The sequence below is a fragment of the Zootermopsis nevadensis genome, unplaced genomic scaffold (genome assembly GCF_977971745.1).
Source record: "Zootermopsis nevadensis isolate Lab colony 2312 unplaced genomic scaffold, Znev_1.0 Znev_ptg000020l, whole genome shotgun sequence".
In the NCBI taxonomy this organism is placed as follows: Eukaryota; Metazoa; Arthropoda; class Insecta; order Blattodea; family Termopsidae; genus Zootermopsis; species Zootermopsis nevadensis.
In genome coordinates, this window is record NW_028259152.1 from 3,024,343 (window position 1) to 3,051,921 (window position 27,579).

At 38.5% G+C, this 27,579-nt stretch overlaps 1 protein-coding gene across 1 annotated transcript; it reads left to right on the plus strand.

The window, feature by feature from the left end:
- Window positions 1-1,707: 1,707 nt before the first annotated feature.
- Window positions 1,708-27,298, plus strand: LOC110829649 (uncharacterized). Its single transcript, XM_022063613.2, has 5 exons — window positions 1,708-1,849; window positions 18,566-18,730; window positions 19,726-24,505; window positions 25,041-25,259; window positions 25,492-27,298. The coding sequence occupies exons 2-5, from the start codon at window positions 18,603-18,605 to the stop codon at window positions 26,287-26,289; spliced, it is 5,925 nt and encodes a 1,974-aa protein (XP_021919305.2). The 5' UTR covers window positions 1,708-1,849; window positions 18,566-18,602; the 3' UTR covers window positions 26,290-27,298.
- Window positions 27,299-27,579: the final 281 nt, after the last annotated feature.

Here is a 27,579-nt window from a genome sequence, read left to right on the forward strand (position 1 = left end):
GCATGCAGGATAAAGCAGTGATCCGCAAACTTTTGTTCACTCGCTGCACACACTAATTTGTCAGACACGTCAGAAAATCTTACCTCACAAAATAAGAAACGAGGTTCAAAATTGTACATGGCCATAAATGTGTGCGCATGTGTGTATATCGAATTCTAAACACGAAAGATAACATATTGCTTTTTTATAACTATGAAATGCGAATATAGCCTGCAATTTTTTAAAATTCCCGGCATAACTGAAGCCTTGTAGTGACACACCTGTTGTGGTGCACTGCATTGAAGTGACTAATCGAAATATCACCTGGAATTCACTATCATAATTTAGACTATCTGTGGGTTTCCTCAGTCTCCCCTAATAAATGTTGTTATATTACTTAAAATTAAGCTGGATGTCATATATATTGATGCAACAGTAATCAGCTATTCAAAATAAATACGCTGCAGGCGAACACATCGTATGAGTGATGTGCTTCATCTTGGTCACTGCAAACTGAGCAGTGCTCGAGACCACTCTTAATATAAACAGTTACAAATGGCTGAAACACTCAAAGCAAAGACATTAAGTACTTAAGGGGAAAATGTAACTGTTACTGCCAGAATCAATGCCTCTAACACAATACTCTGAGAGAATAAACATCACAAAATGTGTTACAAAGCCAAATTCATTTTGATTTCACTCTAACAGTATCGATACTTGATTCTTTAATTTATTCAATTCTAAGGGGTTTTGACGACGGTAGTTTATACTTAAAATTATTCATTGTCAAGACTTTTTCCATCGTCTGTTCTTTAAAATCACGACGTTTCGGAGGCTGGTTCTGTTTCCGTCTTCAGGTGAGAGATACCTACTCCGTTGGGTCCCTTAGATAGAATATCATACTCACCGCCCCGATGACGGAGGCAGTATGACCTCCGAAACGTTGGTAAACATCGACCAGACTACACAGCGCAACAACCCAGAAGACAGAAATCTTCATACTCACCGCTGTGAAAACCTCAAATCTTACAAGTATATACACAATTGCCAAAATTTTCTCAACTCCTGGCTCGGGATTTAAACGACACTTGAACAAGTCATGATCCGCCATTGGTCTTCAAATAACTGAGATTCAGATGCGCAGGGCATAAAGCATTCTCAACAAAAATCAAAAATTCATACAGAATTTTAATCGGCAAACCTAAAGGCAAGATAAAATTTTGGAGACCTAGATACAGATGGGAGGATAAAATCAAAATGTATTTTCAAGAAATAGTGGGTATCTGATTTGAATTATTTTGGCTCAGGACGGACGAGCGAGGGGCTAAGTAGAATGCTGTAAATAAGGTAATGAATCTTCGCATACCATAACATTCGGGAAATGTCTTCATTAGCTGAGCGATTATTAGATTCTCCGTTAGGAAGATGCTTCATGTTGTTAAGAGACCGCAGTTATCTGAATGCGTAACTCGTAATTTTTCGGAAGGAGATGCCAACGAGACTTCTATACGTTAAAAGCATCAACATTGTGTTCTAAGCGAATATGAAATTAATTTAATGTGTAATAAATGCTAATTCTAATAGGCGTATGAGAAAAAGAAGCATTAAGATCCCTAGAACCTGCTGCAGATGCATTCCCGTTACGTGCTGACCCACGTGTGACGTCAGACAGCCATCGTACGGGTATATAAGACAGGATGCACCCGCGGGCGACCCCACAGTCGCTCATCTGGTCTCTTTCACCGTCATCAGTCGATGCTCCGATGTGACAGGTGTAAAATCTGTTTTGTTTCTGCGACTCGTAATTTAATTCGTATTGTGTGTCAGACATTTAACTTCTCGTGAAAGTGTGGAATTTCTGCTGTATCAGGTAAGTTTAATGGTTTAATATTTGGATTGAATTTGTATCAATAAAATTACAGGAACAGTTATTTTTAACACGTCTTCTGTCGTGCAAAATATATTCTCTTGTGTTTAAGGACAAGAGAAACATAGATTAATCTCTTTTGATGGCCAATGGCTAGCCTGCTGACTTTTAGGAAAAGTTTCTTGAAGTGAAGAAAGAATGCACATAACCTACAGAAACACCGCAACATGTGAGGAAGACATCTGTAAAGCACATGCCATTCTGAGATTCTCACGGCGGTGAAGACATGTTGGTCTTCCAGGGTTTGACATGTGAGAACTTATGAGTGGGTAATAACGTTTCAAAGGAATTTGCTGCCGCCATCTTCAATCAAGAATATCATAATCGACATCTGTAGCTAAATCAGTTTCCCTGTGGTATTTATTTTGTCAGAAAGTATAAATACTTTAAAACAGACTTCAGGCGTTAACGGTAGACTGCATTCTTGCTAAGTTTCCATAAACTGATGACAGTCATTCTCATGATGATAAACGTATTGCCATTCATCTATTTCCAGAAGAACAAAATTGAATAATGCTTAACGAAAGGACCTGAGAAGTGCACATAAAATTTTAGTTGGAAAAACAGAAGAGTTAGAACTTTTTGGAAGATGATTTTGGTCTTTAAGAAATAGTGGAACTGGATTTATACTAATCCGGATAGGGTCCAGTGACGGCATCTTGTGATCAGGGTAATGAATTTCTTGTACAATTCCGGCTTTCGAGAATGAGCCGCGTCGAGTGCTGAGAATTATCCAACGTTTCGGCCAATATTGCAGTTGCCATCTTTAGGGTTGATCACTACTCCTCCCAACATTCTCTCCTCTCTGTCTCTCATTCATTCGGCTTCAAAGTGTTAAACTCTTCTGTGAAGTTCTTAAGTTTGTGTCCGTAGTGTGATGGGTGATTAGAAAGAAACTGTACAACGTCTAGATCGGTTAAACAGGGTCTAAGTTACTGACAGTTCAGTAATAAGACAGATAAAGGGGAAGGTGATTTCTAGTTCTATAACGGGGCACAAAAGTAGCCTTTGACTCTTTACGAATTGCAGCAATGAAGATACTTTTGGCATGTTTAAACTTCACGGTGTTTTTAGTTAAGTTTAATTAATAGAGTTTGTGAAATAAAATTACAGAGAATGTTTAGTGCAGTTTAATGAACACAGTGGATACATTAATCATTCTTAGTGACTAGAAAGTATAAATTACTGATGACGAAAGTATATGGGTCTTAATTATCAAAGTGCATGTCTATTTAGCAGGAAATGAGAGCAAAGTGTAAACTTTCTTAATCCTTACAATTTTTTCTATGGCATTTGTTATGACGAGTTTATTGCACAGTGGGCTAGATTTTGACTAGCTTAGGCCTCGACGTGTTTGTCTGTTCGTTTCACCACCGACAGTACCAAGCGGATGGCGGTTATGTTTCTCTCAGCGGTAACAGTCTAATATTAATTCCTGTTTTACAAGGAACTCTGAGAGAGTTCACAGTAATGAACTTATTACATTCAACAGGCATAGATTTTAGATCTTATTAATCTCTACGGTTATCATTCAAAACATTTTTTGACGTTTTCGTATTTTAAACGAACACGCGTAACATTCTGACAGTGCAGTGTGATAGTCATTCTATGTATTATAAATAACCTCGTTGTTATTGATGTATTTTCTTCTTAAAGGGAGGATTTATGTATATAATTATCTAAAATGTGTTTGTGTATCAAACAAAGTAGGCGTTTGGGGTGAGTGGAGGTATAGCTCCTCTCTTCCTTGACCACGACACTAGAGGGGGGTGGGTGGTCAGCATCACGCCCCGGCCGGCTTTACCCACGGGAAAGGACCCCGGTACCCATTGTAGAGGAGGCTGGGTGGGCCCCAGAGCCGGTCTGACGCAGAGGATAGGGGAAAAATCCTCTGCCTCCGTCGGGGATCATTTTCATTTGTGAAATTTTGGTTTCCCACGGCGATAAAGAGATGGCTGACTTGTGGGTTGATGCGCAGTGTAGACTAATGTAAGTTTATAGACGTGTCGGGGGTGCCTGCTGCCTCTATCATCAGGGCGATGATTAAGGACATCACCCTGATGACGGAGGTAAACTTTTACAACACTACATTATGTAACTTCCCAGAACACAGCAATATTCAAAATTTTAATTTATTTTAGGTGTCAGTCATTTCGCAGAATGAAAAGGTTGACTCATAATTGTGACGCGTGTCTTAAATGCAGAAATACTTAAGCTGGTTCAACATATTACGTGAGGCTTGTGAAAGGCTCTGCGTCGATTCATCCATGGGCCCTTTCACCAGCATCTCGCTCTAAACCGAGGATATCTTCAGTACCAGTTAACAGTAGCTAATATATCCTTAATAACATTACCCGGAAGCAGTTTCGAACGTATGACCTGTATATTTACAGTACGACAAAATGCACATGTCTTTAAAATGTGTGTTCCTTAAATAGCTGAAAATTACGTATTCTTCTATTTGTCGTAATATAGTTAAATAATCACGAATTATTCGTTTTCGGACTTTTGATTTATGAACAACTTTTTGAGTTATTAAAAGGAGCGTAATCTCACATTCGTCGATGTAAGTTTCGTTTTGAATTTGTTGAAGTTATAAATCTAAAAAAAAAGTATTGCAAGAAATATAGCAACCACAATCCAGACTATTACAGCCGAACCTGCTAAGAACACGGTAATGAAACTTCAGGTGGGGAATTTTCTGACTAGCTGAGTGAAAGTTAACTCTTGAAGTAGGACTGTGTTTCATAGAGTTGGTTAATGAACTGGTCTTACTTATTTTGATAGAGGTCTGTCTGTGAAATTATATCTGTTAATTGAATACAAGTAACAACTGCTTAAAATATTTAGCTGCAAAGCTCTTGTGGTAAGGCTCTTAGACTCGAGATAATTTTGAAACAGGTTCATCCGGCTACTAGTTCAGAAACAGTTGCTCTCATTACCTTAGGACAGGCATGATCAACCTTTAAGCAGCCTCGGGTCGAATCTAGTTTTCCTATCACGGCCGAGGGTCATGATATTACATATCAAGTAAATTATTACTTGTAAGCTTAGTAGAAAAAAGTCCGTAACTGAGGCTAATGTATTGATTAACTAAAAATATTGATCTGCCATGTTAAAAACATAAAACTCTTTGACATTTTACACTTCAAACAGATCAGTGTTCTTCAAACTTCCCGATACAGTGGACACGTTACAAAAAGTATTTAATAAATTGGATCAAATAGGATACAGACTAAATTAAGGTATTTTTTCAAGTGATAGGAAACATGAAACTTGCAGCAATGCAGTATAAAAGCAAAAGAGTAGAATCTACTCAACTCGTGGACTAATTAGAAACAACTTGAGGTCCTCCAGGGGTCCGATAACCTACAGTTGAGAATCACTGAAACAGATTACAGTCGTCAGTTAGCCACTGTGTTAAAATTTTTGCAAAGATGTAGGCGGGCCGGTGTTTGTTGGTACAAGCCTCAAGTGTTTGTAGTGGGACAAGGAAATTTACGTCCATAAAAAATGTGAGGAAATTAATTAATGTGTTCAGCTGCTCATGCAACTTTCCAAGCACGAGGAGGGGGGGGGATTTCGATATGAATTGTAACTCCAGCACTGAATTGATTAAGGCGCTCAGACGGTCGTGAGGCAGGTGAAGTACGTCGTAACAATTCATTCGATTCATCGCTTGCAACTCCACAAGATTTATGTGGTGGAGGAAGCATTCTTGTGTGAAGATCAGGAATGTTGGCCAATACAGGTCACTTCCTAGGTGGTCACGCGATGTGGCACTAAAAGCGCACGCTGGTCTGTGTCTAGGAATAATGTATGGTCACCAAGACGTAACGGCTTGAGGAATACACTCAACATCAGATGCCAGAATCAGAAGAACCTAGAAAGTCTACAACCGCAAGTTTTGTTTGCATTATTCAAGGGAATGCATTTAAAAACAAATTATTCCTATAACTTGAAGGTTTTTGATGAGGGTGCGATAGGTCGTGTTCGGACTTCGTCCATCGTCTAAGTGTTACTAGAAACACAGCGTTTAGGAAGTTGGTACTACTGCAGCCATTTGGTGAAATGGAGGACACGAAATCTAATGTTTTGGACTAGTCCCGAACCTGGGTTAGGTAACCAAAACATTTTTCGTGTTTTTCCAAATAACACAATTATCCTATGAGCTCATACTTATGGGATATTCCTTATTGAGCCAGGAATATGAAAACGTGTTTTATTACTAGTTGGTGGTCCAGCCGAAGAAAGTGATATGCATTTAAAAGTGTGTCTCCCTTCTTTTTTTTTAGAAAGTCAGCCCTATTCTCGCAAGAAGCTTCATCAGTGGAATATGTCTCTCACTTCGTTAACAAAGATACCGAGCAGAAACAGTGAAATTTATCTGAATTCACTAGGTGACTTGAAACGCAAAATATATTAAACTAGATTTTCTGTAAGATGGTGCAGCAGCCCCAATAAACAAGAAGAAATGATTGCATTATTTCGATTTACTTTCCTTTCTCTTCTTTACAAGCTAGTATGATGTCAAAGAGAGCATTACATAATTACCATTATGAAGTTTGTCTTAGCAACAAATTTTTATAACAAGCTTTTTAAAGCAATGCGATTATTATCAACTCGTAAAGTGGACATAAAGTTTTATGTGAAGTCAGTTTAGGCTGAATCTGAGTCACAGAGGTTAATAAAATATGAAAGTTGATACCATGTAGTGTTAAAATAACCACAACTTTCCTTTAGATGGTAAAAAAATTCTGTTGTCTCGGTCCGGAAGTGAATTCTGACCTTAGCGCTTTGTGCGTTGACCTTACTACTTAGGTTACCAAAATGTTTCAAGGTAAAATATGAATATTCATCAAAGTTGCGAGTTCATTTCCTTGTTGAGATAATTCTATTCTTCACTGAAATGCCCACGTGGTCGATCGTACTGTAGTTCTGTTGAAACAAGGATTAGCATGTATTGAGATTACTAATATTTTAGCACCCGAATGTCAGTTTGTGATGACAACTCATCGTTTGCTGGTTGAGAGTAAGTTCTGCCAACATCTTGAAGAATCTTTTGCCTTCTGCTCTCAACCGAGGCATTCAGCTTTCTTCTTTCCGCAGAACGCACTGCCCATCCTGCTTCACATCAGGCTCCAATTTCCAGTTCTTCATCATAACCAAATTTGTCCGTCACATACTTCAAAAACATGATCTGTTTTCCGGTCCACACCCTGGTATCCTATTTCTCTAAGAATAATTTTAATATTATCGTCACATTTAGTCCCAGGTCTTTCAAGTGAGCTCTTACTTTAAGGCTTCTGAGCCATATATTTGTATGAAAATCTCATCTCCTTTATTCGTGCTACATACCCCTTCCATTTACCCCCCCCCCCCCCCCAGATTTTATTGTTCTAACAATATTCTGTAGGAGATAGGAGTTGAAGGAGACTGGATTTCGTTGGCCCAGGACAGGGTCCGGTGGAAGGCTTTGGTTAATTCGGTGATGAACCTTCGGGTTCAGTAAGCCATCTAGTTAGTTAGTTAGTTAGTTAGTTAAGAATATTCTGAGAAAAGTACAGATTTTGAAGCTCTTTACTGTAAAATTTTTCTCATTTTAATAAAACGTCATACTAAGGTTTTGAAAATGATGCTTACGATTCGTACAGATTTATTACAACCTCTGCTTTACACAAATATCAAATCGAACTCTGTCGATGTTTTCAATTGTTAATACAAGAATGTGGCACGAGATATAACAGGCACATTTATCAGTATTTATATAACATTTATTCGAAGAGTGTTTCTACAAATCGCAGGATAAATTTTGATTGATGGACGTCAAGACGAATATGCCATGTAAAATAACAGATACCTACCCTCGTGTTACTCTTGTAGGAAGTGTTGATGTGGCTGAAGTAGGAAAGTTGCATGATTTCAGAAATTGCTTGTTAGACCCCAAGTACTGCGGGCGAGTGATCCACGGCTTTGAAGCCTGCGGTAGCATCAGAGCCAACTAACTCTCTTGCAGCTTACGGCATACTGACCTCAAGGTTCAGAGAACGTCTAGCAACGGTAATGGCAGTAGGTCAGTTGCTTTCATATGAGTGCCATTCATAATTTTACTACAAAACCTGCTCTTACACGCTTCGGAAGCTATTTTAACACCTTATGGGAAGAGGTTCCACTGTCTTTGCCTCATTATTAGAAGCACAGATTCATAGAAAATGGATGCTAAACAAAACATTTGTCAATATCTGAATAACTCATATTTTTCATACAATCTTAAATGACTCGACGTGAGCGCTTTTGTAGATCTGCAGACATCAAAGGGTGGGTTATTCCATTGTATTCTCGAATAATTGTTGTTGTAGGAGCTTAAATTGTCTCTTACAGGTGACGAAAATTACGGACTTTTCGGCATATATAGTGTTTTTCACACATTCCCGACATGAAAAATTCCAATAGTGTTAAGATGGTGGCTTCTTGGAGGCCAGGTTATTGGTCCATTTATTTAAATCCGTCCATTAGGAAACCCAGCATACAGAGCGGGTCAGACCTTAGGACAGAAATATCATGGCGCTTCGCCATGTTATTTTCGCTTTAGTATATAGAGATAAATATTTCCGTTTATGGTGTTTTCTTCATTCCTGAAGATGGAGACAGTATGCTGCTTCGAAACATTGGTATCTATCTGGTGTTACAGCCGAGAAGACAGACTTTTTAACGCCATGAGAACCTCAAATTTCAAAAGTTTGAAATTCTATTTTTCTTCCCTGTCCGGATTGTGTAGGTCTACGTGATATCTTAAGATTAGTCCTTGCACAAGGATTTCAAAGCAAAGTACTCTGAAATAACTGTACGCCTACGTCACATACAAATCTTAGCTGTAACTGATATACAGAGTGATTATAAATTTTCTATATAGTTTTAATTAATTCATATAAATTAGTATAAAAAGTAGTGAACTGTGCACAATAGTGACATTTATATAGCTTGAACAAAAACTCTTGAAGTTTCATGACTGTCTTACAATGCTCATAATATGTATTTTTCACCAATCATTATTAGGGCAACCAAGTGTAAGAGGCGGAGATAGGCACGATATGTAGCCAAATTTTATAGAAAAACTGGCATCGATAGATCACTTCAGAGACTTGGTCTTGTAACCATTTTCAATTAGCTACTGAAACCCCGCAAGTCATAATTTCTTGGCACTCTCTAAAAGCCGCCAAATTTTTGTGATATCCGTGGTATTCGTCACCCCGTCGTTTGCAAACAAAACCTAACCTAACCTAACCTAACCATATACTGAATATAAATGTGGTATTTGCTTTTGTTTAACGAACAATGAAAGTTATTAGCCTATAAATAGGCATTTGGAGTCAAAGGAAAACTCAGGAAGAAAGGTGCAACTTGAAGGACGTCGGGAAACAAAAAAGTTGCACAAAACACAATAAATGTCGGACGAAGAAGTAAGCTCCCAAGTCATTGACACAACCTTCCTTCAACCTTCCAGGAAGACAGTTTTTACCGACTATACGTATTTTATACAAAACTCATTTACTGTTGTCACATTATACTCGAAAGTACTCAAAACTGAATATATGCTTTCTTCTTCAGTAAGAAAAAAGCTGGCCTCTAGGTTTTAAGAATCTCCCGTAACAAATAAATAAATAATTATTACATCTCCAAAGAATGAGCATTAACAGTTTCTTTTTGAGATTGAATAGTAATTAAGCAATAAGATAAAAATAAAAAGGCTGTTTTACCTAACGTACACAATTATTTATAATTTGCTGTCCTGCAAGATACAAAATAATGTTGTTTGTATAACAACCAGAATTTCAAGAGACCATTTGAGTGCTCTGGCGTGAATAGGAGGATTACACTAAAACAAATTCAGAAATAAGGCATAAGCGGATTGGACTTATCTGGCTCAGGATATGGACCAGTGGCGAACTCTTGTGAACACGGAAATGAAACTTTGGGTTACATAAAAGATAACTTTTGACCAGATCAGACACAATAAGCTTTTTAAGAAGCATTCTGTTCCTCATGTGCTAAATCTTTAGGTTATATTTATTTTAAAAGGAAGGGTTATGGCTGCATGTTTATAGTTTTAGCTCCATATGATAAATCCACTGGGTAGTGTGTCTTGAGAAACCAATAGTACGTTCAACCAGTCAAGAAATTCCCCTCCTTCTTTGATTCTAAATAGTTTATTAGTTAGTCTTAATAATATCCCGCAACCATCTTCTATTCTGGGACTGATTAATCCAGTACAGACTCTCCACAACCACTTTCCTTCCCTCTAGCTCGGTCTCTGTTTTGAACGAAAAGGAAACTAATTTTAATGAATAATAAACTAAATTTGAATTTTTGGTAAGGGGAAACCGAGGTACCATGTGATTTTACAATAAAGAAAATAATAATAAAAAGCTATTGATTAACCATTAATTTATTTTGCGCAGTTGTACGAAAGAAAATCTTTCGTTTGGCGACGGGTCTGTTCTAACAGGACCGGGGCCATCGTAGCTTTTTCACACTGTGTTCGTTCGGTTCTGAAGAAGTAGCGGGACTCCCCTTCCTTTCAAGGGCAAACACGGGAATTTCTTCCGCCTCCTCTCGCTGCTTGACTCGCCAGCAAACCTGTCGACTGACCGTTGCAAGTAAACAGAGTACTCATCCTCTTACAGTGAATTTACAGCCAAATTTTAGTCATTGTTTCTGCTGGCTGTTTAACCACGTATTTTGAAAGTAATTTCCCAATATCCGCCGCTTTGACTTAACTTCACACTCGACTAAAATACTACGTTGCAGCGAACTGACATTTCTTTTCAGGTGCGTTCGTGAACCATTCAGAGGGCTTTTTAAACTCGCTTCGTCCATCTGCAGATAAACAACCGCAGAACGGCTGAAAGGTTTTCCATGAAATTGGATATCGGAAGTTTAGCTAAAATTTGTCCAAACATAAAAATGTTAATTTCGATCCGATGATCGTAATAGGAATTTTGTGTGATCTACACGCGTTTTTGCGCACGGATGAAGAACCCCCATGTAGAGGATTCCCGAGTGGGTCCACTGCCGTTTACAAAGATCAAATCCCGACGGACGCGCTAAAATCGTTACACTGTGCAAACTTACGTTAACTTGCTGATATCACAGTCGGACAAAAGGAGTCAAATCAGCATTTAGTGTTCAATTTATAAAGTTTGACAGCGAAGTACTTGCTGCCTCTATTATCAGGGTGATCATCGTTGGTAAATTTACACGACGTGGCAACACATAACAGACATTTTCATACTTGTAGCCGTGAGAACCTGAATATTCCACATAATGCATGTATTTTATGCACTTTGAGCAAAGAATACCAGTTGGGGGCTATTTCTTTATCTTTCTACCATCTGAAGACTTACTGAAACCGTGAGCACAATTCAACGGCGTTATTAGACTATAGGCCTCTTGTGCAATACGTCCACTGCTGGACTTGAAACTGGGCGTAACACCATATACATTTTTTTTTAAAAAATTTGAGCAATGTAGTGGATTTGTGCTTACAGTCAATTGAGTATTACAGAGACAAGACATTCATTTAGCCCTCTTCACGTACAAACTTGACGACCATAGGTAACGGTTTCGCCATGTTTGTTTATGTGGTAATTCTGCCAGGCAATGAAACAACTATTCAAGCATATTAATTAGTTTCTAACTGGATCCACTCTCCCTCTTTCATAATTACACTCCCTATAGCCATGAAAGTGTTTCGGTGCGTTCCATGTTCGTTCTAAAAGCAATATGAGTTGACAGGTGTACCCCAGTTTGAAGTCTACGTTTAAGTGCATTATTTCTTAATTTTGCACCTCTTACTGAAGATTAAATTATTGCAGACGCAAATCCACTGCTGTAAAGCTGATTTTGTACAAATATAATACTGCAGTCATTTAACAATATCTTTTATATTTTGTTGTGTGAAATATGTTTGAAATGAAAGTTGAACTGAACGTTTGAAAGTAAGACATCACTTTACAGTGTGGAACTTACTATCTAAAAGGTAAAGACGATCCTTTGTGAAAAAAATCATCATGGAATAAAGAAGTAATGTGGGATTATTTGTTCTTAACCTCGGCACAAGATGGAAGTGAGTTATCAACCTCGCATTCCGGCCGCTTTATCCCTGTGTCCACTGGATAAGAGGCTGTGTGTATCCCACAGTCGGTCTGGACACGATAGCCTCTTCAGTTGGAACAATGTTATTCAATAACCACGATGAAGAAGGTAGACTACACGGCGCTATAATCCAGAAGACAGCCTTTTCGTGTTCTAGAAAGACTGTAAGCTAAGACAGCAATATCATAAACTGAACAGTATGTACACAAGAAAAGCAGCTGAAGATGACCATATAGGCCGAAACATGACTGATTAACGTTTAATCAAATCAAGAGCGTCCAATGACATGACTGATTTAATCGCATCCGTGATATTTTCTTGTGTCCTTATCTTTGCCAGAGTCAGTAAAAGGACCAGCCAGTATGGGCAATATTTTAATATTCAGCTATATTTCTCCACATCGCAGTCACCATCACACTATCCAAGTCTTCAGGTTATCGCGTGTCAATGAATTCTCCCACCAGAACAACTGTTCATAGCGGACGAAAGCGCTCATGAAATGACATCAAAATTCAGAATACGCTACAACAGTGTCATTAAAGATTTTCCAGATTTCACTTGTCTGAAAGACGTAGACTTACATTGCAAGTCTTGTTTCAACATGTGGTAAGCGTATGTCTTCCAAGCACGCCATCAAGATTCTTATCGGGAAGAAAGTATCGTTATAATACAGCTTTGTCGACGTATTTTATCATAACAAAAGGAAACAGTTCACTCAACGTATCCATAGCGGTCTTCTGAGTTACGATGTCATACGCACTAGTATGAGGGTACCAACGTTTCGAAGGAACATACTGTCTCCGTATTCAAAGCTGAAAAAGGAGCAGTATGTTCCTCCGAAACGTCGACATCTGTCTACAAGTCCACATTGCATAAAACATTGCCATGAAGATGACTCTACTGGGATGTCGCACCGTATAGTGTACGATGTTTCAGAGGTTCTTGCTGCCTCCATCATCAGGGCGATGAGTGGCGCCACATTCCACCAGCCAGTCATCTTCACAAGAACCTGAAATGTCAACATTGACAAATTTACCGCTGTGGGAACGTCAGATCTTGACACGTACCTCGTTTTCTCTGCGTGCGCTTGTTTAGGCCTCGGTGCTCACGTAAAGAGGAGTGAGCGAATGAGTAATAATAATTGTATTTATCCCGGAGCGGTTGTAACAATGACACCGTTCCATTGGTCAGGGCGGGTTAACGGTTCGCTCGGCTCACAGATGCCGTCGCCTTGCTACCTGCTACAGAGCTCGTGTGTTGCTCTTGGTGGCGGTCAAGGACGGAGAAGACCCCCAGTAGTAAGTAGTCTGTAGTCTTCTCCTGTCAGCTGAGATCCGTGTTCACAACCTGCACCGGTGAAGACGCACCTCATCGGCTCTGTCGGTCCATTTGTTTGCATTATCTGTGGTCTCAGGTGAATCAGGAAAACAGTGGTTAACGGCGGTTTCAATCTTACGTCTGGGCGAGTCAAGGACAAACTGAGGTAGGGAACACACGTACTGAAACAAGAGTGCTCAGGTGTGTTTTTGAATGATTTTTTTTTATTTTGTACCACTTTATTTGTGGTAGAAATGTCACTGTGTTGCACGTAGCTCTTGGGTTTCATAAATTAAAGTTGTAAGATTCCAGGTTTCCACGGCGATGAAGATGATAACGTTCGTGGTTTTGGCGCCGTATAGAATTTTTGCCAAAGCTACTCTGTTTACGTAATTTTACGCACTTTTATTGAGCCATATTTACTTTTATCTTACTTTTAACTAACTTATTTTAAATAATAGTTCAGTTTAAAAAACGTTGTAACAGGATCTCGTTCAGAGTTAATGGTTTAGAATGTAACATTTATATAGGCTAATTTACTTTTCTATTGGGTAAAGAAATAGGTAAATCAGCAACATGAAATTTCTCGTCTAAAATAAAGTTGTCAGGAGCAGTTTGTTATCAAAATTCTATTACCTGCACGGACTGACACTTCTATGACTGCAGGTTTGAAGAACCCAGACTTTCGCGTTTTAAATTATATTTCATTAGCGAACATACGTGTATTTTGAAAGAGTATATCAAAATGATAGGCTGCAGGTCATACGAACGTAAACAGAAAATAAAATAAAATGAAAAGTGCTTACAGTTAATTTAGTGTGTAATTATAATTGTTATAAATATAATAAAGTTAGCAATTCTAAAGTTACTTTCTGTATAAATTGATCCTATGGTTTATTTTGTCTGAAAGAGGTGCTAATTGTGTGTATGTGTTGTATAAACTTAAGGAACTAGCCGCTTTAAAGTAGGTTTAGTATATTTTAGTTTCTCACGGTGGTGAGTATGAAGATGGACTGTTGCGCAATGAAGTGTGTTAGAAGTTTTCCGACGTTTCAGATGAGCTTGCTGCTTCTATCATCACTGCTTTGATGATTGAGTCAGGAAACACATCTGAAAAGTCTGGAAACCTGGAATCTCACAAAGTACCTTCGATGTTAACTCTTTTTGGCTATCTTCCATTTTTCGGGAAATACAAAGCCTCTCCCCCCCGCTTTTTCCTTAAATACTTCTGCTTGGCTTAAGCACTGTTCTCAAATTAACTAATATTTTGGCGGAATTCACCATTTAGAAAGAAGCATAACTGACAGTCGAATAGTCGGCTGCTATAACCGTGTACAAAGTTCGGTTGATGATGATAGTCTATAAATCCAGAAGCAGGTAACTAAACAAATAAGACACCGTTGACCGAAATGTATAGATCATTCTGTTTCTCGCCGTTTTGAAGGCCAATGTACCGGAATGGAACTCTGCGTTTAGCATCCTAATGAGAAATAATGCTCAAGCTGTCTGTCAGATCACTGGAATCTCAAGGATAAGAAACTATCTTAACCCGCAGCCATCGGAAAATAACGGTACAGTTTGACGAAACGAATGAGTGACCGCTTTGCTGTTCTGTTTACCAAGACAAAGCTTTAATCAGTTATGTTCCATCTTACGTACAGTTCAGCTCTCTCAGCTGTGGACGAAGTCACAAAGCAAACAAAATCTTATAACAAGGAAGGAGTAAGGCATTTCAGCGACCATTAAGTTCAGAATTGTCTATGTTGGTCTTCTGGGATGTAACGCCACGAGGACATGTATCTACGTAGATGCCAACATTTCGGAGGATGAAGCTATGATCCTTCCTCAAAAATCACGAAGATCAACCTCGAAATTTTCACAGCAGTGAGAACCTCAGATATCAGAATTGAAGAATGTCTTTTGGGATGTTGCGCCTTGCAGTATAGTAGAAATTCATCGACGTTTCAGATACGCTTGATGCCTTCATCAGGGCACTCTGTTGATGGGAACTGTCACCTCTGAAACGTCAGTAAACGTTTACCGCGCTGTACGACGCAACATCCAGAAGACAAGTCTTCTTCCTACTTGCCGCCGTCAGAACCCGAAATCTTAACCAGGTTCAGAATTGTGTCTTCGCTTTTGCATGTTTTAAAATGTAGCTACAGAACTACACAGAATTTTTGTCGAAAACCTGAACGGAAGAGACCACTTGAAAGAACTCACTGTACATGTAAATATGACATTAAAAATGCTTCTGTAGGATGGGATTGTGTGGATAAGATTATTCTGGCTGGGGATATCAACCAGCGGCGGGTTCTTGTGAAGAAGGTAATAAATATTTGACTTCCAAAAAGAGACAGGAAATTTTTTTCACTGGCTAAGCGACTGTTAGCTTCTGAAGGAGCCTATTTCATGGAAGAAGGGGTAAACAACATGAACTACAGTCACAGCACTTTGAATGTAACGTGTATTCAGGCTGTACTGAGTTCTTAGAAATTGTCACCTGGCTTAAAAATCTTACTCATTATTTACTAAAGTGGTACCTGTAAGTATATTTGTATCATTAGTATTGTATATGTACAGGATTTTTATTTATTTACACGCAAGGATATATGTATATTTGACTGTATGTTTATTTAATTTACCCCGCATTTTATCTTGTGGCAGTTTGTAGTTTGCTTCGTATGTTAAAAATATTGGACATAGATTGGTTATACTAAGGTTTTCAAACTAGCAACTAAGAAAGCAACTTCTTTGCTACATCCGTCGTCAGGGAACCTAGATGATGGAGGCAGTAAGGACCACTGAAACGTTGATAAACTTATAACAGACTACACGGCGAAAGTACCCAGAAGACTTCACACTCGCTGCAATGAAAATATTATTTCTTCTCAGATTTTTAATATTATGCTTGGATAAACGTCATTTGAATACTTTCAGTTTGCATTCTGCTATGGTTGTGTATAAACAATACTGTTTCTCATAAGAGATTGAAACTTTTCCTTATTGTCAGTTCTCTAAACGCGGTCTTACATTAATATTTCCTGATAAATGAGGCGGCAGTCTCTTTCTTTAGCAGTTTGTAGCGACTGCGGTATTTACGATTTGCGGTTCCAGTGACCCACACACACACATTCATGAGGAATAATATAAGAAAGAAACCGCAGGGTAGACAAGCCACGTGGCTAGCTGTTCATGTCACGACCGAAGAAGCTACCACTCCCTTATTTGGCAAGCCTGATCTTAACTGTACCACTGATCAGAAGAAACGTACGTAGTCTAGGAAACAGTTTCTTTCACTTCGAGGGATATATTCTTATAGAAAGATGAGATAACGCAAGGGTCATTGACATAAATTATGTACCTGTAAACATCTCTAAAACGCATAAATACTTGAGTAAAGTGGCGTTTTTGCTCGTGCATGTCTTACGAAAGTAAATATGTGTTTTACGAAACCCTGTGTGTATTTGTTAGCGTTTGGCAGTTCATACTGCGTTCAACAAGCATGCCATAGAAACACAGGCAGAACAAAAATATGTTTTACCAATTTGTGAAAAGTGTAATTTCTCCGAGTTCAACATTTCTGTTTTTGCAAAATAAAAACGCTTTCGGAGAAATTTAGGATGTTCAGTGTCCATGTGATGCTTTAATTTTAATACAGAGATCAGAGGAAATGTTAAATTTCTCACAACAGTGTTTTCCCAGCCATACGTGGACACTATTAGGTACAGGAGCGAAACGAATTAGAACATGAAGATGGTTCTGTCTGGGTTGTAGCGCCGTGTAGTCTGGCAGAAGTTTATCAACGTTTCAGAGGTCCTCACTGCCTCCATAATGAGGGCGATGGAGCAGCAAGGCCCCTGGAACGTCTGTAAATTTCTACGTGACTACACGGCGCTTCAACCCAGAAGACGGCCATCTTCGTACTCACCACCGTGAGAATCTAAAATCCAAATCAGAACAGCGCCGTTAGTCGTAAGACTTCACGGTCCTTGACCACATCAAGTACACGAAACGTGAGAAATACATATGAAACTGTATCTTGTTCTTGAAGTTCACATACCTCAAACTTGAATGGAGTGCAGCATTTTTATATAGTCTTCGCAGACATTCACGTAGATTACAAAAAAAAAAAAAAGTGAAGGAGTTGGTAAACGAAGATGTTTGTATTTGGGATATTACATCTTGTAGTCTGGAAAAAAATGACTGGCGTTTCAGAGATGCTTACTGCCTCCACTATCAGGACCACTATTGAACTGGGCGGTAAACACCTATAAATCGTCGGTTAATTTCTACCAGACTGCAAGGCGCAATATTCCAGTCATCTTCACACTTACCGCCGTGAGAACCTGAAATATCAGGAGGTTACTCTTTCAAATATCGATTCACTTTTATCGTGGTTTTATTCAGTCTTTTTTCTATTCACATCCTCCTAGTTCCTCATCGAATCATCCTACTATTCGGCGTTACATAATCTACACAGATAAAGGCGTCTTTAAATAAACCAAGAGAAATAGTATGTATCATAGATGCATGTAACATACATTTCTTAGGGATTCCCATTTATTAAACAGCGCGAGTAGTTTCCTGTTACGCCTTCGTTTTCAGTGGCCTTCGGTGTGAACAGACGAAAACGGAAATAGTGAAGCACCATTTGCAGTTACGATTCGTCTCCCAACACCGTAACACCCTGAGTAACTCAAGAAGTTATTTCTGAATGGCCCTGCATTTGTATTCAGCAAATGACTTGTCCCAGACGCGGTTGTAGCCAGACGGACATGGACTGAACATGTTGATCCACTTCGAATTGTAGGACTGCAATAGTAATGATATGGGTGCGCCAAACACAGACGTTGTCCAAAAGAATTTTTTGCTGCTGTATCTATTACATAATTGGTCTCCTTTTTCATTATTTGTTGTATATATGTCGTCAGAAAGCTAATCAAATTAAAGAGAGCGAGAAATTATTTTAATTTTATTTCGTAAAGTATTCGCCAGATCGAAAGATTGAGGGTCTTTGAGAGAATTAATAAATCAGGGTAACTTGTTTCATTTAAAAAGCCTAAATTCCGTATTCATATATGACTGTTTTTAAGAATAATAATTTCCAGTCAGTGGTCCTCGGACAGTCCCCACTGTTCCTTTCTACATTAAAAATTAACAAACTACCGGGTCTTTCTGTTCCAGATACATTCAGTATCCTTCTAAGAAAGAGGGACAAGTGATGCAAGACGCAGCCATGCCCAGGCGCTGGCTGCCCCTGCTGCTATGCTGCACTGCAGCACTTGCTCTACCTTTCACAAGCCCAGAGGAGAAGGACTCAGAGGAGTCCCGACGCGTCTTAGGGTCCAGGTGAAAACAAATGTGTAGAAGTAATAAACTGCCATATAATTAAACCTACCCAGCACTTGAAATGAAGACTAAAGAAAATCACTTCATAGGAGCTTTTACAAACATCTAAGTCTGAGGTACATTATACAGAAATAAAATAATAATATTAAATGGTACAATTCATAAATTCCAACTTTTTCAAGGAAGATACAATGGAGTAATCTGATTTGTTTATCCAGATTATATTGATATTGGTTATGGACTCATAGACTTTCATATTAAACTTGATAGCTGTTAATGTACCAGACATTGAGCCAGTATAAGTTAGTATATGGAAAGACTGCTTTATGCTGAAGATCTACTCTACGTCTGAGCTAGATTTTTATATTAACTGTATTTTTCAGTCTGCTACTTCTGCATTTCTGTAGTCATCTTTAGTGATAAAGCAAGATGATTAAAATGACAATTTAGGGTTTACTGTCAACTGCAATCAGTTATGTCTGACTGGCATAGCATTATTATTATCACTACCACCAACATACACATGTAAGATTTGTACTGGTATCCATCGTGATGTAATGGGTCTGCACTAAAGTAGTTAAATTACAAGATTTACAAAGAAAACATGTTATAGGGGACTAAAATATTTCTAACAGTAGGCCTAAAACATATTTCAGTAGCTGGTGTGCGGAATGTTGCTGTCATTAGACTGTCTCAGTCCTAGATGTTTAAACTGTAGAATTTTCACTTCCTGTACTATCCACATATTTTATTTAAAACTCTTTTCTGCATATTTACTGATTTATGCTGTGTGTACAGCCAGTTATGCTGCCAGGTTACTTTCGTTCAACTAATCAAATTCATTGCAAGCTAATTATCAGAAATAAAACAGATTATCAGAGCTGTATAACTCCCACTTTAGAGTAGTGGCTGTTCTGTTCAAAAGTAATGAATGATTTGTTGACATCTTGAATTGCAGTTATTAAAATTTAATCTTCTAATTTACTTGCCCACAGTGTGGTGACATCAGTATCTGTGATCATGGACTTGGGAAATGGCACAAAGAAATACTTTGCAGACGCTGCTGGACGTCCTGTATCAAAACCAACAGCAGCGGCCATGGTGGGAAGCCCAGCAGGTCTCCTGAACCCTGATCGCTATGAATTCTACACGTTTGATGAAGCAGGAGACCTCATCAAGCGTCTTATGAGCCTAGAGGAAATTCAAAGCATCATCGCTAATGGTGAGACGGAACTTGGGGAAGCAGGTTTTCCAAACTATTACCACCAGAATCTTCCACCAGATTCTATAGAATTTGCTCCTTCTGCATCATCTACAGTCACAGACAAGGTAGTGGAGGAAGCTGAAGCAACTAACATTGGAGAACTTTCATCAATTGTACCAGGAGTTCATGATGTTGTTGTTAGTGTGCAGAATGTCTTAAAAGGTGAACTAGAAGCTTCAAAGAACAAAATACCTTCCCCCAAACCAATTCCTTCTCTGCAAACACCAATGACAGTGGCCCCTTCAGATTCATCTTTATCATGGGGTGTGATTCTTCCTGGAATTATAAATAACACTAGTATTGTTCCTGTTGTTGCCAGTCAGTCCACTTACTCATCTAGTAGTCCTATTATAAACACCACACAAAAATTGGGTAACACTTCAACTGGAACCCCTTCACATGTTACAGAAAATATTCCTTTGACTACTACTCAAAAATATAAGAACAGTTCAGAAGCCTCAACTAATCACAAACCATTGCTTCCTGTGTCCTCAGATATAGTACATGTGGACCAACCTGCCAGCAATTCAGTAAATGTCCAAAGTAAACCGCCATCTTTGTATTCATCACCAACATCTCATGTACCAACTTTGTTACCACTTTCATCATCATCTTATTATTATTCTTCTTCTTCTTCATCATCATCATCATCTTCACCAATGCTCTCATCAACAAAATCACCAACAACACAATCATCAGCTTCTTCTTCAGCACAGTTTGTGTCATACTCATCATCACCAAAACCTTCATATCTGTCACATTCATCAACGAAACTATCATCAACAACATTGCCATCCATATTAACATCACTGTCAGTTTCATCAGAAACACCTCATCCACAGTCATCATCATTACCAACATTGTTGCCATCTAAACTGTCAGCTTCACCAACGGTGTCAACTACACCACCACACAGACCACAACCACCCTCACTGACCAATTCATACTCCAGTGTAGTAGAAACAGTTACTAATCCTCCTCTGAAAGACTCATTGAGTGTTAACAAAAACAAGCCATTCAGTCAAAATGGGTCTTTCAGCAAACCCATAATTGGTGACAACCACATAACAACAGCAACAACACAGAAACCAATTTTCACATCCCATTTGTCTTCATCCACGTCCAAAATTTCATCAACCTCATTAGGTGTAGGAACTGAGTCTGTAGATGTTAGTGCCACATCTTCTGTAACTCAGCAGCCTTTGACTTCCTCGACCAAACCTTCAAAAATTCCTGTCAACAATGTAATAAGTACATTATCACAGAAGGTTGTTAGTGTGTCCACAGTTCCTTACCAGACTCCCTCATCACATGTTGAGAGAACTACTACTCCCACAAATTCTGCAATCTCAACAGCATCAAGTATTGGCAATAATAGTATCATACTGGAACATGAAAATAGTGAAATTTTGGAACCAGCAATGGTCATGATATCATCTTCAGAATCTTCAACGCATGGTAACATTTCATCTTCACAAGAATTCCTCAATTTTTTCACATCAGCCAGTAATATTTCTTCCACAACACAGCCCTTGCCAACAGAATATGTTCAGCCTAGCAATACAACATATAGACCATCTACAGGTATAGATCACAACAAGAAGCCTGCACGACCAGTCCAATCTACTCCAACAATTGTGGACATTACAAAGATTAGGACTCAACCACCTCACACTAGTAGTAGTTCTATACAAACCAGTACTGCCAACCCACTGGAGACAAAGACAAGCTTGGCAGTGATTAACAACAAAAATGATGGTTCATCAACTGAAGAGTTTATCAAAATCAATGCACAAAATATTAACTCAATTACAACAACAACAACAACAACAACAACAACAACAACAACAGAGGTACCACTGTCATCAAGTACGTGGAAAAACAATGATGAAAGTCTGTTGATAAATGAAGCTTCAGGGTTTGTGCCAGTGAAAATCGAATCCCCTGTTGGAGCAATACCATTGCCAACATCTGCAAATGAAAATTTGGATATGCCACCAGAACTAGCAGAATCAGTGTTGGGTGTCTTATCTCAGGTTGCTGATGTAGAAGGTGCTGTTACAACAATTGACTATGGTGAAAGTGGTTTATATGTTTTCAGCCTTAGCACCACAGGCACGAAACACAGTGTTACTGAAGGCATTAGCTCAACTGAAAGCAGTATTTATTCATCTCCAAACAGTACAGCAAATGGTATCCCACAGACCAACATTACACTACTACACAATGGTTTAATGACAGAATCAATAAATACTGACCATAGTTCACCAACAAATGAGGATCTGTCTGCAACAACTCTACATAGTGAAGCAACCCAACAGAATGCAGTCACAAAACAGTCCATTAGAGAGACACCAACACCCCAAGAACTCAGCAATTTACATCTAAAGGAAACTACAGGTGATCAAACTAAAGTATTGCTTTCAATGGAACATGCCAGCAGTGTTTATGAACAAAATATGATGGAGAGTACTACAATAGAAACTGAATATGAACAGAAACAAAATTATATAGAATTTAAACAGGGTGGAAATGAAAATGATACGGATGTTGAAGGGATAAATAAGGAAAAAGACAAAGTGACAAATTCAGAAGATCAAAGCAAAGTGTCTAAAGTAAACATTGTACATAATACCAGTGTGGAATTATTATCGAGTGCTAATAATAATAATAATAATAATAAACCCTTAAAGACTAGTTTTGAAATTATTAAAACAGACCCAAATGCTGAGGAAACTGTGACTATTTCTGGAGACAATGATTCAGATTTTGTTTCTAATACAAAAACTACATTTGAGGCTGTAGATGATGTTACTACTGGAAATGATGGGACTGAGCAGAGGGAAAGCACGGTATACAGTTTTACTGAGCTGACAACAGAACAGCCAAGTCCTAATACACATAGAAGCAACATTAAGAATGAAGTGAATGTGGAAGGTGCAAGTATACTTGATGTTGAAGAAACTTCAATAGGAACAGATACTGATGAACTATATAATACTGCAACAACTATTATACCTGAAACTACTTCTTTGAGGGATATGATTGAATCATCAATTCAGACAACAAAGGAAAACATAGAAATAGCTACAGTAACATTAACAAAATACAAGAAAGATGACACTGAAATGGCAGAAGAATCTATGCAACATAACTTTACAATGAAACCTGATGATGACCTTATGGCTGACAAAATCAATACAGACAATAAATCTTCAGTTCAAGAGCACGAATCTTATGATGATAAAGAAACCTTTTCTACTGAACGTGAAGAAAGTACAACACAGATGGAGAATGGAACAACAGAAGATCCAAGGCAGACAGAAGAGTTGAATATTCCTATACAAACCACTACAAATGCTGAATTAATTCAGGGAACAGAAACAAGAACTGATACAATCATTACAGACAAAAATGATGGTATACATATTAATGAAGCAACAGTTAACATGAATTTGACTGAAAATGAGTTAACAACAGAGTTACCTACTGAAGGAAACATCAAAGATGCTGTTGGTCACAAAACAGAATCTCTTGACACAGTTCATGAAATGACTGCAGAAGACATCACAACAGAGGTAACTTCAAGATATGAGACAGAATTTACTACAGTACATATTGAATTCACTAGTGATAGTGGAGAAAACACAAGCTTTCAAGATGAGGAACCTAAGGCTACGACTAACACACCTGTTACACAAGACAAGGGCTCAGAAACAACAATAGCCTCTCCTGAAACTAAAATTGAAAGTTATTTTATGGAGACATCACTGGAGAAAGGAAGTGAAGTCAGTGAGAAAGATGTCCATCATTGGGAGTCTAATGTGACTAATAGTACAGATTCACCTGAGAAAGAAACAAAATTTGGAATTACCAAAACAACTGTTGATAACACAAGTTGGACAAAACATTCAACTGCACCACCTTCTCAGGTTAATGATGATGAAATCAGAGACAAAACTGCGTTTGGCAGCACATCAAGACCTGCCACCATAATCAGTGTCATAACTACAACAGAAAGTGCCACAGCACCAATTGGAATGTTGAAAGTCAGCGGTTTGAATGAAGAGAAATTAAAGGACACCAAGATTAAAGCAAATCCTCAGGAATTCCAGCTCCCACAAACACATACCACAGTTGAGCTTCAGCCAGCACCTCAAGAGAATCTGGGTCTTGAAGCAAGTTCTGTAGGACTTGATGAAGATGTTCGACATTTTGCTGAACTTTGCAATGAATTGGCTTTTCGTCTGTGGGCAGCTGTTACAACCAAGGGATTGATCATGTCAAGGAGTGTGGTCATGTCTCCTTTTGCAGTCACATCATTGCTTGCCATGGTATTCCTTGGGGCTCGGGGTCCAACCTCAGGTCAGATGAATGACATCCTGCGTCTAGATGACATGGTTACCTTTAATCCACACCAGGTGTTCAGGAACATCACAGAGTCTCTGGTGATCTCCAGAACTCAAGGCATAGCAACAGCTGTGTTCATCAGGCAGTTGTACAGTGACAGGGTGAGTAAGTGAAATTTGTATTTTTACTGTTCCTATGGGCTATTCTGACTCATAATTAAATCTGGAAAAAATGAATCCTCTGACCAATATAAAGACTCTGCATGGGGATCAGCCCATCACTAGGACTCTGTCTGCACATGGTATCATTACACGGAAAAGAATACCAGGCTACTAATTCATTCAGAAAAGTAGATGTAAATATAATTCTTAGTGATATAATATTTAATAATATATTAATTATTAATTTCTATAGACCTATTCACTCCTGAATGTATGTGAATATATACACCAAAATATTCCAGTTACCAACTCGTAGGCATGCAGTTTGGTGATGGATACTGTAGTTGGTATGCCTAGTAATCATGAAGACGCAGTAGATTAATGATAGTGCATGTGCAGAATAGCTAAATATAAAAATATCAACAACAAGCAACATGCAATGTGCATAAATCTGGGCGATACACTATTTATCATTATTATTTCATAAGTAGGCCCATATGAAAATGACATTAATAGTGATATGTTTCGCACCCAGACAAAGGGTAAGTTGCTGGATTTCTACAAGGAGCGGGCTCAGCAATTCTATGATGGTCACGTTGAAGAGGTGAACTTCAATGCAATTGGCGACCTGGTGAGACGACGCACCAACCTGCTCATTAAGCGACAGACCCATGGTAGGGTGCTTGATTATCTTCGCAGCTCCAACATCCTGCTTCGCCCACCCTTAGCTGTATTCAGTGCCAACATCTTCCAGGTACAAAAATAATTAAATATCATATATTTTGGGTGAATAACAGTCCACAAATGGTGGATTTACTTTATTCACTTATCATTATTGAAATGCTTAATGTATTCTGCCAGTGTGAACATATGCCTGATATTGTAGAATTATTTAGTCATGAAAGGTCAACTGCTTCTCATTATGCCACTCACAAAATCACATGTGATCTAATTTCTGCAGCTAAATGTTTAAACTATTCTTACAGACTGACTGCAGTCAGGCATCAATCTACGGTCGTGATGGGGAAATGTACTTCACTGTGATGCCTGCCATGCGACAACGACGGCTTGTGCCAGTCCCTGCAGTTGTGTGGTTCAGTGGTTTCCTGGCTGGATATGAACCTGTATTGGATGCTACAGCAGCATCAATAGGCAGTGATAACTCTCTCATTAGTCTGGTAATGGTATTACCAGGTCAGCAAGGTCAACAGGCCCCAGGTGATGGACTCCAAAGGCTTGAACAACGTCTAATTGAAACCTCATATCGCCATGGAGCTTGGTCACGTTTACTTCGAAGTCTCCTGCCTCGACCTGGGCTCGAAGTCCAGATCCCTCGCTTTTCACATCGTTCTCTACTTAATGTCACCTTACCTCTACAGCGTATGGGCCTTAAAGATCTATTCAGTGCTGAACATGCTGATCTACGTGGAATCAATGGTCTTGCAAACAATTTGCACCTTTCAGACATCATCCAAGTGAACACTTTCAGTACATGTTCTGAAGAAAATGTCAGTTCACGGCATCATGTAGAAGTATACCCAACATCCCCTCAGCGGTCTGGCAGAGAGGAACTTAATGAGAATCTAGAGAAAGGATCTGTGCATTTTGATGATATGGATGATTTGGAATTTTCTTCCTTGCCTCTTGCCTTGAGACCACGCCAGGCAAGACTTCCCAATGCTCCACGTCTGAGATTTGATAGGCCGTTCCTCTACTTTGTGCGACACAACCCCACAGGACTCATACTCCATATGGGCAGGTTCAACCCTCGACTCCTACATTGATAAAACCAATTACAAGTATTTCTACTGAGGAAGGTGTCCAAAATGGCTAAAGATTCATGGGATCATATATGAACAGCAATATTTCTATGCTACTGGCCATTACTCCACAAAGTTCTCATTTAATTACATATTTTCCAGATTATTTAATGGACGTCTTATACATCTGGTTGAAATTATTCCTGTCTAGCAATTACAGAAAATATTTATGAGAAGAAAACTGCTGGTAATGGAGAATATTTTCTTATTTTCTCAGGCAGTTGAATATCAAAAGTGGATTGAGGTCAGTCTCTAAGACACGTCCATCCATTCATGATGTATAATGATTGTTTTACAATAGCCAAACATTCTTCAAGAAACCTGTGCTATCAATCATGATATGAAGTTGATAGCTTAGAATTGTACAGGAAAAATGAAAATGTAGAAATACATTGAACTGAAGTATGTGCTGAAGCATGAATTAAATATTAATATGCCACATTTTCTCTGTTACACCTCTGTTGCTAGTGTCCGTCTGCCTGGAGACACACAGCATGGGACTATTTACTAGCTATATGCTACCATAAATCTTGTTCCCCACCCAAACTGCTTCTTGGTCTGCTACTGATTGTATTTGTTATTTATTAATATTTATTCAGATCTAAATTACAGGGTGGGGGATTGGATAAAATCATTTAAAGTGAACCACAAGTGATGGTGGTTGCTGGGATAGTAAAAAATGTGTATTTTTAGTAATTCTTGTGGTAGGTTTCACTAATATCGAGATAGACCAAGCAGAAAGGTGTTAAGGTTTAAAAGGTATAGTGGAAATTAATATCGGTCTTGGTGAAACAAATCATGAGACAGCAGAATGAAAGTGTGACAATGAAGAAAAACCTCTTGTTGTGGCCAAAATGAGTCTCACTCTGCGAAGTTGTGATATACATCATCATCATCATCTATAAGCTGTGTAAGCTTAAAAAAAATTATTTGTAGAAAAATAAGGTAAATAAATCATTATCTTATTTCATAATAGTGTGTGATTTCTTATTGCTCAGTCACATGTCTTAGTGCATAATAACATTTAGATATACAAGTAATTATATGTTTGTATAAAGTAAAGCATTCGCAGCGAACGAAGTTGATGAAAGACTCTCGGACAACAAGCAGTGCCAGGTGGCTGAATGTTGAATGAACCATTTCTTCCGGAAGAAATGGTTCATTCAACATTCAGCCATCTGACGCGGCTTGTTGCCCGAGACGTTCATCAATTATATGCGTGTTTTAATTGTAATTAACAATATAATTTAAATA

Bases quoted from the DNA above. Each gene is read 5' to 3' on its own strand.
- LOC110829649 (XM_022063613.2), top strand. From the start codon at position 18,603: ATGCAAGACGCAGCCATGCCCAGGCGCTGGCTGCCCCTGCTGCTATGC. The intron at 18,731-19,725 runs GTGAAAACAAAT...ACTTGCCCACAG, and splicing joins CGACGCGTCTTAGGGTCCAG to TGTGGTGACATCAGTATCTG. The intron at 24,506-25,040 runs GTGAGTAAGTGA...TTTCGCACCCAG, and splicing joins GGCAGTTGTACAGTGACAGG to ACAAAGGGTAAGTTGCTGGA.